This window comes from Culex quinquefasciatus, chromosome 1 (assembly GCF_015732765.1).
Source record: "Culex quinquefasciatus strain JHB chromosome 1, VPISU_Cqui_1.0_pri_paternal, whole genome shotgun sequence".
Taxonomy (NCBI): Eukaryota; Metazoa; Arthropoda; class Insecta; order Diptera; family Culicidae; genus Culex; species Culex quinquefasciatus.
Genome location: NC_051861.1, coordinates 80,405,486 through 80,425,862, shown reverse-complemented (window position 1 = coordinate 80,425,862; position 20,377 = coordinate 80,405,486). Strand labels below are relative to the sequence as shown.

Sequence of the window (20,377 nt, the reverse complement as noted above, 5' to 3'; positions counted from 1 at the left end):
GAATAAGATTGAATATTTCCTTACAATTATTTTTAAATAAAAGAAAATCAAACAAAAAAAACAATCACTTTCTAATAAGAATACTATTCACACTTCAAAATCTAGTAAAAACTATCCTTAATCATAATATCAAACAGTTACCGACGGATAACAAAACCCAAAACTTCGAAACCGGGAGTTGAACCCTCGACGTTCCACTTAGTGGGCAGAATCCGCATCCAATCAACCACGACAACTTGATGTAATCAAGGCTGATGACATCCGATTTGATAGTTTTATTTGGTATTCTTTATTCTGCGTTCAAACCAAGAATGTTGACATTCGGCTGAGTTTGTAGAATCCATTCCCTTGTAGATGCTCGCTACATCACCTAAAACGAGAATACAATCAATTAAATGCTCCGTTTACGACCGGTACAAACCTGCTATTTTTGTTTACGGCAACTTCTCGAAACCATAACAAACTTAGCGGCAGCTTGCTTTCCCCTTTCCTTTCTGTCAGATAAACCGAGTAAACCGGTCGAACGCATTTATACCAGCGCGTGACGTTTATACAAGAATGGCTCGCTGTCAGCGGCACCTGTCACTACGCAAAGCGCTCTCACGCACACACTCGACCGCTCTTTCAGCAGGCACTCCCTCGTTTACCACAGCGCTCCAGCTCTTGACATCGCCGCGTCTCACTCACTCCACCAGAGTTCCAATACGATTGCGCAAGCAGGACGGCACACACACAACTGTCAGAAGTCTGGATATCGTCGTCGTCGTCGCTTCTTCTTCTGCACTGCACTGCTGCTGCTGGATAGAGGGTTGGATGATAGGGAAAAAAGCGAAAATCGATGATTTTGCTCGCGTCGATCCACTGCTACGGTACTGGTGCTGTGTGTCTCTCTCGCAAGGGTCCCGTGTCCGCGGGTTGTGTCCGTGTTTTTCTTCAACGCCTTTACGGGAAACGCGCGCGTTCGCGGACGTCCGGAACCGAACGTCGTAGTCGCGGGTCGGGCGAACGGTAGTAGGCGGTACGTGGCCAAACCCGGTTGCGGTGGCAACTCGCGTGAAGAACCCCAATTTTGCCGAGCTTGCTGCGATTGCTGCTGGTGTATCCAACTAGAAGTGCTGCGTGTGTGTGTGTAGCTGTGTATGTGTGTGCGTGCGTGTGAAAAAATGTGAATCATTTTCTCACTGGAGAAGAGTTTTTCTGGAAAATCCTGTCGGAAGAAGCTGGAATCCTTACGTGCCGGATCCACAGCCCTCTCCAGGGGCGCTAGGAGTTCCTCTACAGAAGTGCTACGTGACACAGAGGGGCGGGTCTAGTGGAGGGTTCCGTTTTGTTCCGGAGCTCCGGAGGCAGAAGGATTGTCCCCTTGAGGAAGTGTGTGCTTAAGAGTGGGCGAAAGGAGTGTCCTCCCCCCTCAAAGAGTGATTTCGAAAAGATAAATTGCATTGAGTGACCACCCCCCTTTCTTAAAAGGGGCACATCCCCAGGAAGAAGTGTCCTACCCCGGAGCAAAGGTGATTCCGGCCAGGGTGGACCGGGTCGTCAGAATGGCGGACCTCACGAGGCCGCCCTTCAGCGAGATCAAGCGACCGGAGGAGGTCGTCAAAATGTCGATGACGGACAACCTCAAGTTTGCCGTCCTGATCGGCCTCATCGAGGTCGGCCAGGTCTCCAACCGGGAGGTGGTCAACACCGTGCTGCACCTGGTAAGTCCTCTTTCGTCAAGAGGGAAAGAAAGTGTTTCTTGTTATCAGTATTAGCAAAATGAGGTGGCAACTTAATGAGCGGGGGCGCCTGCTGCTGGCGGCACTGGCTCCAGAACCTAATTTTAACCTGTCTGGTGACAGTCCTAGTAGGCAACCTATCCAACTTACATAATCCTGTCCGTCCAGGAGAGCAGACGCAAGGTCAATTCCAGTTGGAATCCGTCCGGTATTGTAGGGGGCTTTGTTGTGATGGCAATTGGGCCGCCGTGGACGGAAGGTGCTGGCAACACTGGCCGCAACACTTGTTATCTAATAGGTGGCTGTGAGAAGCGGTGTAATGGGTTACAGAGGCTCACCTGAGTGAGTGTGTGCGAAAGCAGTGGGGAAGTAAGGGTTGTGGAGGGAGAGGAGGGTGCATTGATTAGCGTTTCAGAAGTAAATTGATTGTATTAATAGAAATGTTATTTTCGACAAATTTCTGGATACTAATTGAAAGATGACGTTTGCAGAGTTTAGCAGTGCAGTGTGAAATTTCTTTCACAATTTTGTTTACCAGAATTTCCACACTCAAGATCTGTTAGGTTGTCGAACAAGCATTTTCACAATAAATTTCTTTTTGAAAGTTAAATATATTTATTTTCATATGAATCAAAAGACATAACGATGTGTATTTGAAGGACTCAGACTGATATAGAATTCAAGCATCGGTCAAGCATTTAATTTGAATACCTACTTAGGACTTACAATTTTCATTTAACGTAATTTAGCGGACCATCCACCAACAACAGGCCCAACTCTAAGTGAAACTTACTTGGGGAAACCGTGGAGAATTTCCCTTATCCCCTTAAAAAAGTGGAACATCAACAATTTCCGAGGAGCGGGCATAGTGTTGAAAATCTATTCTCACAGTTAACAGAAACATGTTCGTTTACCGATGCATAACAAAATTTCACATAGGTCTTTTGGACTCTTTATTTCTTCTTAGACCACCGGAGCTTAGATAATCATCACATAAACATGACGAAGTCCAGTCTGCAATCCCCTAAAACACCGTCTTCTAGCTTTAACCCTCTACAACCCAACGCCGCCTTTAGACGGGCTTCGATTTAAAAAATAGCCAAAAATCCATTTTTCAACCAATTTTTGAACTTTAGAAAGCATGGAAAGAAGAACTCTTAGAATTTTAGAAAATTTATAGGTTGGAAGTTTTCCTTGTTTTATGTGATCTTGCTAATGTTTTAAAAAATGTTTTTTTTTTCAGGGATCAACTTTGGTTGTGTTTTTTACTAACATTTTCTTTATTTAAAGTAAAAAGAAGTCTGCAGTATTTTTTCTAGTGTCCCAGACAATGCATCTACGCATTCTTTTACAATTTAAATAATAGTGGTACCATGTTATAGCAGAAAATGTAAAAAAACAAACAAAAAATTTAAAAAGTGACTGTTAAACATGAATAAATTAGGTAGGCAAAATGTAATGATAGAATGTGGAAGAATAGGCCGAATATTACCAAAAACAAACATAAACTAAACAAGATAAATGCAATTAAATTACTAAAAATGAAACAAGAGTCAAGTTTCTCGTAGAAAAAGTTGCTTAAAAATACCTCCTGAATACGGGAAAAATTAAAATTTTCGAAAAAAAAATTGGGCAGAATAGGGTTAAGGCTACATTTGGCAGAACTTTTTTATAACTGGTGAAAATTTTAAAAAAATATGGAAAAAGACCAAATTCTCAAGCCTTTTTTTTAAGTAGAATAACTAAGGCTTTGATTGGTTTTAGTTAGAATAGACACAAATGAACAAAACTAATGTATCAATTTTCAAATGTTAGACATTCGAGTGCCATAAAAACTGTTGTTCTTTTCAGATTGTGGTCCTGATTTGCCCCTACGCTAAAATAGTGAAATAAAACTAAAATTTAAACAATTCTCAAATACACTTACACATGTTTTCCCTTCTGGATTCGATTGCTTAAGTAAAGGAAAGGTAGTGTATCGTCACCAACTGGACCTTTTCAAGACACCTTAGGAAGACAACGTTCTAGAATGTTAACATTAATCTTAACATGTTAACATAACGCTTTGTAAATGCCGGCCCCGATACTCTTCACAGGTGTTCCCCTCAGAAACAGGGAAAGATTTACTTTTACTTTTATGATTCATAATAGTATCGTCCGGCCTCAACATGTTTACTCATTACTTATCTTTTTCATCAAAATTTCTGATCGATCTCAACCAATGCTTGAAAAGGATCTATCACTGAATGTGGCTCCTCGATATTTGATAGAACTTTCTGTCAGCGAAAATTTCCCAAAACGAAACTTGATCCCTGACACTCAGCGTATATCATGATCGTCATTGCTTGGCGACAGTCGGTGAACGTAAACGCAAAGACGAAACAACCGAAAAATAAAATCACTCAAGCAGCCGCCCGAACGAGAAAACGTGCTCTTTCTCTTTCTCTCGTTTTTGTCTCTCTCTCCCATGTGTTTGCTGCGTGGTGACAGAAGTCATATGGTTGCGATCACGGGAGAGCTGATCGGAATCTCGTTAGAATGTCAAACGACCGTTCTCTGAGCGATTGTATTTCTAGAGAGAAGTCAATGACTGTGTGAGTGACTTTGCCTAGCACTCATTCGTTTGTGTGCAGCCCTCTGTCACTGCCGCCATGTTTATGAAACCAAAATATTCGATGACGAACATCAAGAAAACAAAGAAGCAAACGAAGGTGTCTACTGTCAGATTTTGAATAATGAACAAAGTGCACAGACGTTTCTCAAATTATGTTTTTGTTACACTTGCCGCATGTCCAGGTCTCTTTTAAGAATGTTCCTTCCGCGTGGATTCCAAGAAATTCTAGAGATCTCGATCCCCGGTCCCAGATTTTCCCGGTCGGTTCGGATTTTTCCTTAAAATTTGTTGATCCTTCTTTGCTTTTGTGGAAGGTTCTTTACTTACTCCACGCAGCTTCCTGACGGGTTCTTGCTCCGAAAGAACGAGAACCGGTTCCGGTACCAGTCTTCTGAAGAGGTAAATTTACACCAGCCGATCCAAGAGCTCCTTCGATTCCGGCCTCATACACACACGATATACATCCGGAAACATACCCAAGATAAACAGGACCACTCGCGTAACCACTTAAACCGAATTTTGTAATATTTTTCACACAACAATATTAGTTTTGGTTAACTTTTTTCGCGTTCGCCATTTCCCTATTTTGATGTAAACAATTAGAAGACACCAATACTTCTTCATCCAAAGCTTTGGTGATGGTGGGCTCTTCACACAAACTACACAGAAAAAAATCAATTCCCGTAATCGTGAATTAAGTTCACGAATGTGAGATCCACGAAGGAATTTATTCATGAGTATGGTGCATTTGCACCATAAACGTGAATATATTCCTTCTTGGTTCTCATAATCGTGAACTGACTTCACGGTTTCGAGAATTGATTTTTTTTCTGTGTAATGCACAAACTCTATCCAATACATCCGTAAGGTGGGCTCTTCACACATACTAATGCGTGGACTCTTCGAGGTTTTGGTGACTGTCAAACGTTCTAGATATTTACAGTGGTACCAGAGGGCTGTTTGTGTGTGAAACGATCGAAAGAAGAATATCAAAATCAGGTTGTCTTGGCGAAGACGATTGGAGTGTATTACAAACAAAGTCGAAATTTCGTAATCACTGATCTCAACAAAGTAAAAAATCAACAGTTAAGTACTCAAAATAAGGCAATGTAAATGTTATTTTATCCAGATTCGATTATCCGAAGTTTTGATTATCCAAAATTTCGATTATCCGAAGAGAAATTTGTCCAAGGCCTTCGGATAATCGTTATCCACCGGTCTTAACTCCAAGGAGTTCTTGGACGAACCAGAAAATCTCAATAAGTTGTTACACCAATGCACTGTAGCCTTCCATACTAACTGAAGCAGTCTGGGTAGGATCCGCTTTCAAAATCTTCAAGTTTCGACTTGTTTTTATGGAATGCCTCTTGCTCAAACGGTTCAAACGGATAAAAAAAGAGAAATCATGTTTCAATCATGCTAAGACATATCAGAACTCATAGTTTTTGCTGATACGCGTCGAAAGAAGTGAAGATGATCGAAATCCACAATAAAATAAGGATTTTATGAGTGATTTTAGAAATAGTAAAAAAACGTTTTTTGGAACATTTTAACCCAAAATACTCAAACTTCAACAACTTGTAACTTTTGAACCCCGGGGTTTAGAGAGTTTGTCCAGAAGACTTTTTTTCATGTCTTGGCGAGATCTTTCGAATGAAGTTTCTCCCGTTCGTGTACATCCTTGGACCAGCTCCCATACAAATTTGCCCATTCTCCTGGTATTGATGCTGAATAATTCTTACCCCCGACTGACGCCCCTGCCCCGCCGAGACAACAAACTTTCCAACAAGATAACGCGCACTACAACTCGCAAGAAAACACTTCTCACTCACTCAGTGACAGGGCCGTGCTGTCAACCGCAGGAGCGCCATCACAGTCGGCATACAACCCGGCATGTCGGGGTTTTTTTTTTCGCTTTTTGCTTGTTTGAGCTTTTTAGGAAACTTACCCCCGCTTTTTTGTGGGTTCAATAATCGTGATCGAGCTTCGTCTTTATCATCTTTTTTTTGCTTTTTTCTCATAAGGTTCGTTGCTTACGCAGCACAATTTTTTGATGTGTGTATTGTGTTTCTCACATCGAATTGCATAAAATTCTGGTGACTTTGCGGGTGATTGAATGATTGAGCGAAATTTGGATTCGATTATGTAACCCTTAATAGTCTAGAAATACATTTAAATTGATTACTGACATCATATTTATTCACAAAAGCCCTTAATATGATCAAAAGTCAACATGAAAAAAAAACAAAAAAAAAAACATTCGAGACACAATTAAATGATTTTTATGGTGAAATGCGTGCAAGAAGTGTTGCCAGATACGCAATTTTTGTTCAGAGAAAACTTTGATAAACATAATTCTTTGCTATAGCTAAAGTCAGTTAAGGTTCAACCTCAACAGAAACAACTCAATTTTCCAAATACCTCGGGGAATTTCCCCAAACGAACAGGACACTTTCTGGGAACTAATCTACTGTCATTCCGGGATAAACCTGAACGGTTGACTTGATACCTAGTCGTGGTCCTTGGTCCTTGGAGAACCACAAACTACACCACCTACCACTGGATTTATGACGGTTGATTTGGTCGTGGAGCTCGCTCTTTTTTTGTCCTCGCGCCGTCACGGAATCGGAAGTTATGACATTGGAACGGTAACTTTTGGAAACGGTTTGTTTTTGTGGTTCTCTTGGGGGCCACTACACGGCGAAAAAAAGAAACCAAAAAAGAAAAGGTGAAGTGGACTTGACTTTTGGAACGTGCAATTTGTGGTAGGCACGTTCGGCTGTTCTATACCACCCGCACCCACCTGGATGAAGATGAATGTGAAGACGGCGATGGTAGAGGGCACGTTACGTAAATTTTTAGACGTCCGCGATGGACGGAGATCGATTGATGGATAAGGGTGGTGCTTTGCTAGAAGTCATGATGGGCAAGATTTTGCTTCATTGAAAATTACTTTCAAACAACACATCTCGACATTTTTGAAGTTGATGTCAGTAAACGTCAAGGTATGATAGATTTGGGATTCCTCAGGATAATATTTTAGTAAAATTCCAGCGTTTGCATGATTGCTTAAGGGGTTACATACATGTTAATCGGCATACATTTCAGAGGTTGGTTTGAGCACACGCATAAACTTTTTTTTCAAATCTGCTTTCAGGACATTAAAAATACATTTTCATCTATGAATGAAATAAATTTGAACACATTTGATTGTGCCTTCGCCGAGATATAGCTATTTTAAGTTTGCAGTTTTAAAAAACGGGTGCCACGATATCTCAACACTGCTTTGACCAAATCGGCTCAAAATTTTGGTGAAGACTCGTTAAACTGGTTCCGTGTGCATGACGAAGGCCGATTTTCAAAAAGTTCATTTTCAAAAAAAATAAAATTATTTTTTATGTTTTTCATATAAAACAATCGTTAGTTTTTGATTTTTGTATTTTTTTTAAAAAAGCAAGATTTCCAAATCCGGCTTCGTCATGCACACGGGATATGCCTCGAGAGACCTCACCCGAAATTTCAGCCAATTTTGTCCATCTCATCTCGAGATATCGTGGCACCCGTAAATCAACTCGGTGTTTAGAGATAAACGCTCACCAAGTTTGACACTTCGCTTTACGCATGGCAAAACTTTGAGCTTAAATCGTCTCTTACTCATGATTTATTCTCGAAACTATAAATTTACTTTTTCGCTGAAAATTCACAAAAAAAAAACAATTCTGATGATCGCAAAGTGTTCAGGGAGTTGGTCTATCATACCTTGACGAAAACAGAAATTATGGAATTTGTCAGTTGTTTGATCTGATCCACAAATTGAACTTTACCTATTAGTTATCAGTCAGTTATTTCAAATCTCAAGAACGAAATAAACGATCATCAAAATTACAAATGAAAAATGTAGGAATTTTTATCAACCATTCGAAAATAATAAGGCCGTTGCAAATATTTTTCAATGTTTATGTCACCCCAAAAAATCAGGTGGCAAAAAAAATATTTTTTTCAAATAAATATCAAAATTTCAATGGAAATAGAAGTCTAATCAACTGAGAACAATCTTAAATGCCTTTTTCTGCATTGATAATCATATTTAACACATTTAAAAATAATTTGAACTTTTATGAAATTACAATGTACAGCACCGCAAAAACTTTTTTTTCTCGCAAAAATAAAATTTTCGTCAGTATTTAGAAACTTTGGAATCAATGATTGCATGATACATTTTAAAACACTTTTTTCATTCAAATGTTGACACCGGGCCTGTAAGTGTGCATTATTGTCAAAGGAAGCGCGTGGTCGTAAAAAATATTCGGAGTGAAAAGTGATTTCTTTTGTGATTTTCAAAGCCCTTCCTATATCATCGTGGATCGGAAGGCACGGTGTCGGGTATATTGTGTTTAAATTTTTTCGAATAAGGTTTTATTTTTTGCGGTGAAAAAGCCATTTCTATATAATGAACGAAAGACGCACTGACAATTTGGATCGTTGAGTTAATAGTGGAGCAAAATAACTGTGTGTGAGTGAGTTTGTGTGTTAACCAGAAATACCTTCCCATAGCATCGTTGCTCGGAAGGCTCGCCGACGGGTCTGTTATGAAAATCCTCTCCATAGCGTCGTAGCTCGGGAGGCATCGAAAAGCCAATACCTTATCCTACTAACCCAAAAAAAATAATTACGTGATGCTTGAAGGAGATGCTGTGGATTCAACGGTCTCAAGCGGTATCAACAAGTAGGGGAAATATACCCATTTTAATCACACTAAGCCGTTCGACCAATTCTCATCACTTTTGCCGTTTTCCGCTATTAAATCAACATTTTCAGATGTATCAACAATAAAGAGTTGCTTGCTCACTTTTATTTGAGCTATTTATTACTTTGAAACAGTCAAAAACACTTTATTTAAGCTGTAATTCATGATAAAAGTGCTGATAGGCCGATAATAGAAATAGGCTGAGAAAGGGTATAGTTCCCCTATATAGCGAAAAACTATGTGCTTTATGAGTCTGCAACTTCAACTATCGGACTAACATTCCTCCCTTTCGTTGAACTGCAGGCTTCTTGGGAGGGCGCCGGTATTGACTAATAAAGTAGAGATCTTCAGAGGTTAAACAGTGAACGGATGGTTGGCTCCCACTGATCATTTTTGATTCATTGTTTAACTTCAGCTGATCTGTCAATAACGGAGTAGCAGCTCATTGGCAGTCAACCATGCTCATGCTCATGCTCAAATGTTGACACCGGGCCTGTAATTTCAATTTTAAACTTTTTTTTTATTTTTTGCCCCCTTCGACTTTGATCAGAGTTGAGGGACGTAAACTTCAAAAAATATTTGCAACGATCTAAACATTTTCCGAATATTTCGCATTCGCCTTCGCATAGAGATCGTCATCTTAGCGGGTTGCAGACTGGATTTAGTCATGTTTGTGTGATAATTGTCCAGCCCAGGTTGCTTAGAAATTGATTAGAGGGAATGAAAACCAATCCTACCAGAACAGGACAGGTAGCACCATGAAAGCCGTCCATTGCTGGTCGCTCTCATCTCCACCATTAACCGGTAGAGGAATGAGGATTAGGAGCACGGGAAATGTTGATGCTTACTTAGAAAAAGGTAGCAAAATTGAATATTTCAGCTTGAAAGTGCCTGTAACTTGAAAACATTGTAATTTGTTTTGAAAATTTGCCAGATTACATGTTTTGCATATAGATTGCATAGATAAAAATACAAAACTGGAACTCTCAAAAAGTTGCTTAATTCTAGAGAATTACGGATTACCTACCGTAAATTTACATACTTTTATGTGTAATTTCACTTCTTCGCTCCGAGCCACAAGCGTCCCGTTATGTGTAATTTCACTGTTTACACTTAAATTCATGGTTAAATTACATAAAAAAAGTGATCTTCGTGACTTGGTGAGCTAGGGGAAATATGCCCATTTTAAGCCTAATAAGCGGTCGTGTTTGAATGATGCTGGATAATCTGGATTGTTCTTTGAAATTCACTAAATCTAAGTACACCAACGAGTAGAGCAACTTTCTGTGAACAATTCTGCTTATTATCCCTTTTATTAAAAGTTACGCTATTTCTTTTACAAGCATTAAAAAAATATTTCAAAAATGCATTCTAATCAGTCGAGTGCATTGGGCCACGCCCATTTTTCTATTTTCAGCTTAGTTCTTTTTTTCTTCCAGCGCTCTTTTGGGTCTGCTTAGTGCTGCCAAAATTGATGAAATTTTAAACGAACACTCACGAAAAGTAGCATTTATAGCAAAAGTTTCCTAGCAGCACTTGCAGTCTTCGATTGGAATGGGTATTCAAAATTCAAACGTCAGAAGACTTAGCACGTTTGTTTTTGATGGTGCTTGCTAATTATTTACATTTTTCGGCATTATTTTTCAAGTGAGTGACTAACTAATGTGCAAAAGAACATGTTGCCGGTAGTTGGAAGTTATTTTATATCTTAAGCGCTTTGAAATCGTTAGCGCAAGTGAAAAGATATTGATGGCGACTTTCGTTAAGCAGTTAACCTCTGATCTTGCGTGTGGATGTGTGTGCCACCAAAATGATGGGAAATGATCTCGCAAAATATAAATTATGATCAAAAGTGCATTAAATTTAATCTTTTTGGTCCGTAAACGGCATAAATTTGTGTGCTTACTAAAGGCGGTGCTGTTGCTGGTAAGTTTATGGCCTAAATAGTATTTTTGGAGGTTTAACACTGGAACGCCCAACGCATGTCCAACTTACACGGACGCCCAAGTCTCCCAAAAAAGTTGGAACGGTAACTTCAACTCGCTGGTTCTCGGGCATTACTCAACCAATCGGGACGATTCTTGTTTCCAGTGATTTGTTAGGATGTCTAAATGATCCTAGAACTTCGCAGAACTCAATTTGATGAAATCAGTAATTTCTGCGACCGAAAACATCGTTCCACCTTTTTTAAAACGACTGCCTCCGCGGAATTTTTGGCGAATTTTTTTTACACGCGAAAAAAAAGTTGGAACGATGTTTTTGATCACAAAAATTACAGATTTGATCAAATTAAGTTCTGCAAAGTTCTAGAATGATCTAGACATCCTAACAAATCACTGGAAAGAAGAATCATCTTGATTGGTTGAGTTAGGCCCGAGAACCAGCGAGTTGAAGTTACCGTTCCAACTTTATTGGAGCCTTGGGCGTTGGAATGTTAATCGAGCATCAAACTCTCCATATGACGAAGATAGGTGTTTGATGAGAAAGGGTTTATTCCCTTACACTGCAAATTTGAACATTGGAAAAAGTGCGTTTCCTGTTTTGCAACCCACCCCTACCGGCGGATGCTCCCAGTTTATTTTTCCCGGTGTGTATTATTTGTTTGATGAAGAATGCTTCTTTCGCGAGTCGCGCCGGAAGCGGCTCTCCTGGGAAATGCAAATACTTCCTCTTCGCTCCCCGCTCTCCTTCTCTCTCACTCCTCTGGACGAATCTTGCAAGCGCTCTCTTTGAGGAAAAGTTTTTCGTGTCCTAGAAAAAGAACTCGTCTCACCTTGAAGAAATAGACAAGTTTGATGGAAACAGAGAAAGAGAGAGAGAGAACGCGTCTCTTCTATGCAAATCCAAAATTGAAATTAAGTTTTGAAGATGCTTTTAATTTTTAATGAGACTCATATACGAAAATGAATATTATAAAGTTTGTCGAAGAGTCTGTGTCTTCGGGTGGCAGCAGGAGAGAAAAACATCATCCCTGGTCTATCTTTTTCGACTTGCATTAAGAGGCAGGGACATTTTAGGTGCGAAAGTTTTTCCGGCTCCGTGATTCGATTAGACCTTCGTTTAGAGAGTTTTTCGTTCGAGTGTGTGTGTCGCTTTTCCGGCATGTTTTTCCCTTCGAACATTCGTGCAGGAAAATAAATTTGAATATTCAATCATTTCGCTTTTCCGCTTTATCCATTTTTTTTTTCGTTTTCAGTTGTTTGGCAGATGTTTTTCAACTGCGTGCAGTTGAGTGATCAAATCTCTTCTTCAAACAAGTCATTCGTTTTCGTCGAAAATCTAATGTCCTTATTAGAAGTGCCACAGGCTGGTTTAGCTGCTTTTCCAAGGCAAGGAAAAAGTTCGTTTTAATGAACCCGATCCTGGCTTCCCAAGAACAAAAAACGACAACTTTTTCGATTTTGGCGCGAGAAATCGATTTTTCTAGTTTTTCTCCCCAGCAACGGAAAACAACAACAGGAACGCCAGCTGTCGGCGTGGAAGCTGCTTCGAAGGAAAATTCGGCACGTCTTTTTTTTCCTGTGATGAAAAGAGTGGAAAAATTCGTGCGAAACAAAAACGTGACCGTTGGTGAAGGGGAGAAAATTGGACGGTATGGGGCGAGTTACCGCCGCTGCTGCTCCTGCTACTAAGTAGGGCAATTTAATTAATGATTGATTGCAATTTTTCTGTATCGATTTGGAGCTGTGTTTGAGATGAAAACGTGAGAAGTTCTGATTTGCGGAATTGAAAATGTATTTTGGAAATTGCGTTATTCGAGATAATTGAGGCACGATTTTGAATCTCTTTTTTTCAAAATTTTGTTTTTAAGTGTTGGCAGTGCTCTCAGATTGCCAGAATGTTTAAAATATATGTATCCTTTGACTTTTTTTTTAAATTTACTTTTTATTTATTCGTACTTTCGATTATTTTGCAATAATATAATATATAAATAAATTTCAAGCTCAACTTTCAAAGTTTTCAAGCGATTACAATTATGCTATTACCAAATAATTGCAAAATATTAATGAAATTATGAAAACATTTTTTTTTCAAGAAGTTCTATGTATTTTTTTCCAATTTGCGGTCCCAAAAGTCAAAATTTGTAAACAATCTTTTATCAAAATACTGAAATGAATATTATACAATATATTTCAAGATGCTTTCATTCATTTCTGGAATTTTTTGAAAAAGGTCCTATGCACCAAATTTCCAGTTTTTGCTTTTTAAGTGTTTTTGAAACCGTCTTGAGTCAGGGGTATTGGAAAACACCCAAAAAGCAAAAAGTGAAAATTTGGTTTATTGGACCTTTTCAAAAAAAACTTCTGAATTGTACAAGTTCAGTTTTTTCTGATTTTTTTAGGCAATTTTGAAGGAGGGAGAGAGGACCAAAACTTGAAATAAAATTTGCAATGGCCTTAATTTTTTTTAATTGACTTTAACCATTTCAAAACTTTCATTGAGAAAAAAATGCAATGATTTTGAAAGTACGTAAAGTTAAAAAAAATCATGATTCGAAATGTCGGTATAAAACGAAGCGCATATAAACGATGCAAAATTTTTTACGTATTTTCACTCAACTCATTTTTTTCATTGTAAAATACTAAAATGTTCACAAAAGTTAGGTTAGTTTTAGAAAATAATAAAATTTTCATAATTTGCAAGGAAAAAAAATACTGTGAAACATTCTTGACATTTGCTTTTTATCAGAATTTTCAGAAAGAAAAACATTTTTTTGGCGAAATAACTTGTTTTATGAAAAAAACTAACTTAATCCACCTATGTGGTTGGAGCCTTCCTCACTTGTTACCAACAATAGCTTATATGATGGAATTGTGCAAAAATATCATTTATTTTTTAGATCCGGAATAAAAAAGTACATAAATATCACTTAAGTGGCCATACCTCGAGACAGGGTTGCCAGATCTTCAATGTTTTGAACTCGTTGGAAAGGTTTTTTGAAAACCTAACCAACGATGGGTTGGATGGTGCATCCGGACATAGTTTACATACATTTAAGTTAGATCCGGCTTCCAAAAAATACATCAATATCACTTTAGTGGGCATATCTCGAAACAGGCTTGCCAGATCTTCAATGTTTTGGACTCGTTGGAAAGGTCTTTTTATAATCGAACCAACGATGGGTCGGATGGTGGATCCGGGCTTAGTTTACATACATTTAAGTGAGATCCGGCTTCAAAAAATTACATCAATATTACTTAAGTGGGCATATCTCGAGACAGGGTTGCCAGATCATCAATGTTTTAGGCTCGTTGGAAAGGACTTTTGATAACCTAACCAACGATAGGTCGGGTGATGGACCCGGACATAGTTTACGTACATTTAAGTGAGATCCAGATATATGTGAAAACACATTTTTATACATAACTTTTGAACTACTTATCGAAACTTCAATCTGTATAAAACTCGATCTATGGGACCCTAAACCAAGTCAAATGCAACAGGTTCGGGTCAAATCTGATCAGCCAGTGTCGAGAAACATGAGCTAGTTTGTTGGTCACATACATACATACACACACACATACACATTTGTTCAGTTTTCGATTCTAAATCGATATGTATACATGAAGGTGGGTCTACGACGTTTTTTATACAAAGTTCATTTTTAGAGCAGGATTATAGCCTTACCTCAGTGAGGAAGGCAAAACTCAAATTATTGTAATTTGGAATGAAAATATGCGAAATTTTGTATGCATTTTTACTTTCCTTTTTTTAGTAAAATACTGATATTTTCACAAAATATCGTATTTTCATTGAAATTTGAGTTGAAAAAACTAACTTAATCCACCTATGTGGTTGGTGCCTTCCTCACTCTTTTCCAACAATGGGTGATATGTAATATGATGGGTTTGGACACAAATTTGATCCAAAAAAACACACATATCACTCAAGGGCTCATAAGTGGCATTATAAGTGGTCAGAACTCGAGACAGGGTTACCAGATCTTTAATGTTTTGGACTCGTTGGAAAGGTCTTTCAATTACCTAACCAACGATGGGTCGGATGATGGATCCGGACATTGTTTACATACATTTAAATGAGATCCGGCTACAAAAAAGTACATAAATATCATTTAAGTCGGGATATCTCGAGACAGGGTTGCGAGGGGTTGGTCTTTCAATTACCTAACCAACGATGGGTCGGATGATGGATCCGGACATTGTTTACCTACATTTAAATGAGATCCAGCTACAAAAAAAGAACTCGAGACAGGGTTGCGAGATCTTCAATGTTTTGGACTCGTTGGAAAGGTCTTTCAATTACCTAACCAACGATGGGTCGGATGATGGATCCGGACATTGTTTACATACATTTAAGTGAGATCCGGCTACAAAAAAGTACACAAATATCACTTAAGGGGTCAGAACTCGAGACAGGGTTGCCAGATCTTCAATGTTGTAGATTCGTTGGAAAGGTCTTTCAATTACCTAACCAACGATGGGACGGATGATGGATCCGGACATTGTTTACATACATTTAAATGAGATCCGGCTACAAAAAAGAACATAAATATCACTTAAGTGGTTATAACTCGAGACAGGGTTGCCAGATCTTCAATGTTGTAGATTCGTTGGAAAGGTCTTTCAATTAACTAACCAACGATGGGTCGGATGATGGATCCGGACATTGTTTACATACATTTAAATGAGATCGGGCTACAAAAAAAGTACATAAATATCACTTAAGTGGTTATAACTCGAGACAGGGTTGCCAGATCTTCGATGTTGTAGATTCGTTGGAAAGGTCTTTCAATTACCTAACCAACGATGGGTCGGATGATGGATCCGGACATCGTTTACATACATTTAAGTGAGATCCGGCTTCAAAAAAGTACATAAATATCACTTAAGTGGTTATAACTCGAGACAGGGTTGCCAGATCTTCAATGTTGTAGATTCGTTGGAAAGGTCTTTCAATTACCTAATCAACGATGGGTCGGATTCTGGTTCCGGACATTGTTTACATACATTTAAATGAGATCCGGCTACAAAAAAAGTACATAAATATCACTTAAGTGGTTATAACTCGAGACAGGGTTGCCAGATCTTCAAAGTTGTGGACTCGTTGGAAAGGTCTTTCAATTACCTAAATAACGATGTATAACATGATGATGTTTGGTTCAGTTTACTGCCATTTATTCATCTTCCGGAAATATGCGAAAACACATTTTTATACATAACTTTTTAACTACTTATCGAAACTTCAAACAATTCAATAGCACCGTATGGGACCCTAAACCAAGTCGAATGCGACTGGTTTGGTCAAAATCGGTTCAGCCAGTGCTGAGAAAACTGCGTGACATTATTGGTCACATACACACACACATACACACACACATACACACACACATACACACAGACATTTGTTCAGTTTTCGATTCTGAGTCGATATGTATACATCAATGTGGGTTTTCGAGCTTTTAATAAAAAGTTCAATTTTAGAGCAGGATTATAGCCTTACCTCAGTGAGGAAGGCAAAACGGTATGTGGTGTAAATTATAGTTATAAAAAAATAATGCGCATAAAATGTGATACAAATGGCCGAGCTACCGTGGCCGAAAGGTTACGGATTTCGCCATGTAAGCGGAAAGTGATGGGTTCGATTCCTGTCTGGCTTGGCAATAGGGGGATGGCGTCGCTATTTTTAGACCACGTTTTCCACTTTTTCTCATCGAAACCGACTACTTTATCGACTTCATTTTGCTGGGCGGGATAGGACGCCGTCTATTTTTAGACGATGACTCAGCATTTTTCCACTCTTGCGCATAAAAAAAAACCGGTGGCAGCACGATGCAACGCCACGTCCCTATGCTAGATCCCTTCAAAGATTAAATCTGCTCATTAGGAATCCTGACCGGTAGGGGATGGGTTTCGACTAGTGGCGTGCTGTGTTTCCAATCCAGAGGTTGTGAGTTTAATTCTCGTGCCTGGACGATAAAGTTTTTTTTTAATTTGAAAATTTTAGTTTTTTTCGAAAAATTACGGTACTTTAAAAAAATATATATTTAAAAAAAACTCGAATAAGTGGAAATGCATGCATACTCATTTTGCAAATTTTTAAACCGAGTACTTTCGATAAAATCCATAACTCTGAGATTTTTTTAGAACCAAAAAAAAATCTATTAAATCAAAGTTCATGCTAAATTTTAAAAACTACGGTATTTTATGAATTTTGTTTAGTATTTATAATTTGAACAACCAAACTAATCTCTAATTATTTATTCTAGTGATGCAATAATAGAAACAATGCAAATTATTAACGAATTTGATAATAAACAAAAAAATACTTACAAATTTTATGATATTCAGCTGAATTTATCTTTTAAACACATGGTTTTTACTCTGTACTACATTGTTTCCCGAAGAAGGGCGATATTTGTTTTGCAGAGTTGCCATATCTTCAATGTTCATGATTAATTGGAAAAGTGATCCAGATTATTTGTATTGCTATTTAAATTGTATTTTTCTTTTAAAGAAAATACTTCAATCGCTTTGAAATGACGATATCCGATAGCAGGGTGGTCAGATCTTTAAAGTTGATAATATTATCAAATAGTTATTTATTTACGAATTGCTTAATAAATCTGGGTAAACTCTAACTTTAGTTAATATTTCGAGATCGAACATGGTAAATGGTAAATCTGTTTAAAAGTGTGACTTGGCTTATCAGCCACAAAAGTGTTGAATCCTCTTTATTTATCAAGTAATTATTCTTAGATTTTTGGATTGATTTTCAAATAAAATTTGTTCCTATCCTACTTTATCGTTATCGAATTACACTGATTTTATCGGTGAAAACCGACAGTTCCTTATTTAATTCCTTGAAATAAACTTGTTCAAGAAAAAATCCCAGAATATTCCTTGAAATTTTAGACTCTCAAACTTTCCTTCCTCCAACATCGAAGCCAACAATGTCAAAAGGGCCTGGCTTGTTCGTGCACAACAATTGCGCTGAGCCTTCTTGAGAAAACAAACTTTATCTATAGCATCTCCTGCAGGAGAAACCTAGCATAGTTCGAACGATGAAAATGTTTTTTCCCCCAATTTTCCACCTCAAAGCCATACTAGCGCCAATTTCAATAATCTCATGCTTCAGTAGTGAAGCGGAGGGCAAAAATTCGAAGATTTCCTCCATCATCGACATCGCGCCATCATCATCCAGATCAAATTTGATGATTTTGATGACACTTTTGAGTGAAATTGAGAGATTTTTTTTTTCATCCACTTGATAAGTTTCTCATTTTACTTTTGCCTGGCTTTGGGAAGAAGAATGAAGTGATGCACGGAAAAATATGTATTTTTAAAATTTCTTATTAGAAAAAAAAATAAAAATTTGCTATTTTGTTTAACTTTCAGTTCCTAATAGATTTCTATCGAAAACGATAATGGCATCCTTACAGCCAAAAGTTGGAGACTGCCACACACAATTCAAATTCGATTCCGTCGTTGGCCCGAAAGCTGCCCAAAGATGTGACACCCCCCCCCCCCCCCCTCCCGGTGATGATGAAGATTGGAGGGATAGGCGGCACCGCGCCAGTAATCGAATTTCGTATTGCCTGGAGGAAAAGCGAAATTAATGAGATTTTAGAGTTCCTGTAGGAGCAGGTTTTCCCCAGAAATAGCTGCGGGGGAGGGTGATTTTGGAAACGACCAAGAAATCTGAACCCATCCGAACTCCGGAATGGAGTCATTGACGAAATGAGAAACAGATTTCTCAATGAGGTACACGGAAAAAATAACTTTGAAAATAATATTTATTTTTTCAATTTAACAAAAATCTTCAACCAAAGTTGAAAATTAAACAAATTTAAAATGAATGAAATTTTCAAAATATTAAACTTTCTCGAAAACTTCCAGTGTATTGAAACGATTGGCCCAGCAGGATGGCAACACTTTGGCCATTGGCCACCTGCCGGGCAAGCACGTGTATTTATGTGTGTGCGTGGTCAAATTAGCGTAAAGTGTGTGTGAGGGCACGTGTGACACACACCCCGTGGAGTTCACCGTTGTTTGTCCGCAGAGTTTCCGGTGGAGTCTGCAGCGAAAAGCTTATTAATAATTCAGGACGGAGCAGCAGCAGCAGCAGCACCGAGTGAGGGTGCCCCCGGGAAGTGTTTGGTGTGAATTTAGAGCGCGGGACACACCGGCACAGCTTTCCCGGGATTTGTTCTAGTTTGCTGGTTTTGGCTGCAGTTTTTAGGTTGATGAATTTTCTATAGTAGGATGGGGTTAGTAGAATATATAAATCGACAGGATCACTAAATTAATTGATTTTTTCAACTGATTTGTTTCAAATTAAAAACTAACAAGCAAAATAACACAAAAGACAAAAGACAAAAGATTATAAAGACAAAAGACAACAGACAACAGACAACAGACAACTTCTTTTGAAAAAAGAACTGGAATGTGACATAAATAATGCGATGTTATCTTTCGAAACTAGAAAACCTAAAAACTATTCATTCGGGTGGATTACCCACTAGTTTGTGCCGTCGCGTTGTACGGACCACTTTTCTATCCGCTCTCGTAATTAATTTCAAGGATTTATTTTAATCATACCAATCTTTTTCCACCACTAATCCACACCACCGGGCAAAAAAATCGCCCAACTCACACAAACTTACCTAGCTGTATTCGGCGACTTCGTCCACCAACACATACACGTTGAGGATAGATGAGTCCTTTCGTTTCCTCTGAACATTTACTCTCATCACGACTGCTGAATCTTTGTGAGAGTTGGGTAGTGGAATGATGTTTTGACTAAGTTCAAGATCCCAAAATGCTAGCAACTCAACAACTAAACAATTGAACAACTTAGTAAATCAACTAATCAACAACAATTCAGCAACTTTGAGATTTCTGCCCAAGTTACGACCCCCTACCCTAATTCAAGTGCCCTCCCTCCATCGATGCCAACGCCGTCCTAGCGGAAAAATGCCAAGTTGAGCGAAACGGAACTTCATCCCAACCGGCACAGGCAGTGAGGTTATGCAATAGTAAGTCAGTAATAGTTTTGCCGTCCCCCTTCCCCAGTCTTGGCCAACCCTTCCCGGGAAGAAAACCAAACCAGGGAAGACCCTTCCGGAATCCTCGACAACAACTAGGGAAGGAAAAACGATGACGACCACGTCCAACCTGATAAGATCCATGCTCGGGCTCGGGAAGTCACGTCCTGCGACGAAAAGACTTTTTCTAGGGAAAGAGGAAGAAGTTTAGCTGGACCAACTTAAGGGTGGGGGGACGAACCAGGGGTAAATATAATCACAATCAGATTATATTCACGCCTGAATCGATT

General features: G+C 38.6%; 1 protein-coding gene across 1 annotated transcript; it reads left to right on the top strand.

Moving 5' to 3' along the window:
• Positions 1-738: 738 nt before the first annotated feature.
• LOC119770489 lies at positions 739-19,178 on the top strand. Its single transcript, XM_038265482.1, has 3 exons — positions 739-1,717; positions 18,940-19,038; positions 19,103-19,178. The coding sequence occupies exons 1-3, from the start codon at positions 1,545-1,547 to the stop codon at positions 19,176-19,178; spliced, it is 348 nt and encodes a 115-aa protein (XP_038121410.1). The 5' UTR covers positions 739-1,544.
• Positions 19,179-20,377: the final 1,199 nt, after the last annotated feature.

Excerpts from the sequence above, each read along its gene's own strand:
- LOC119770489 (XM_038265482.1), top strand. The coding sequence starts at position 1,545 with ATGGCGGACCTCACGAGGCCGCCCTTCAGCGAGATCAAGCGACCGGAG. Across the intron at positions 1,718-18,939 it reads CACCTGGTAAGTCCTCTTTC|TGTATTGAAACGATTGGCCC; the intron begins GTCAAGAGGGAA and ends GAAAACTTCCAG. Across the intron at positions 19,039-19,102 it reads GTGTGCGTGGTCAAATTAGC|AGTTTCCGGTGGAGTCTGCA; the intron begins GTAAAGTGTGTG and ends GTTTGTCCGCAG.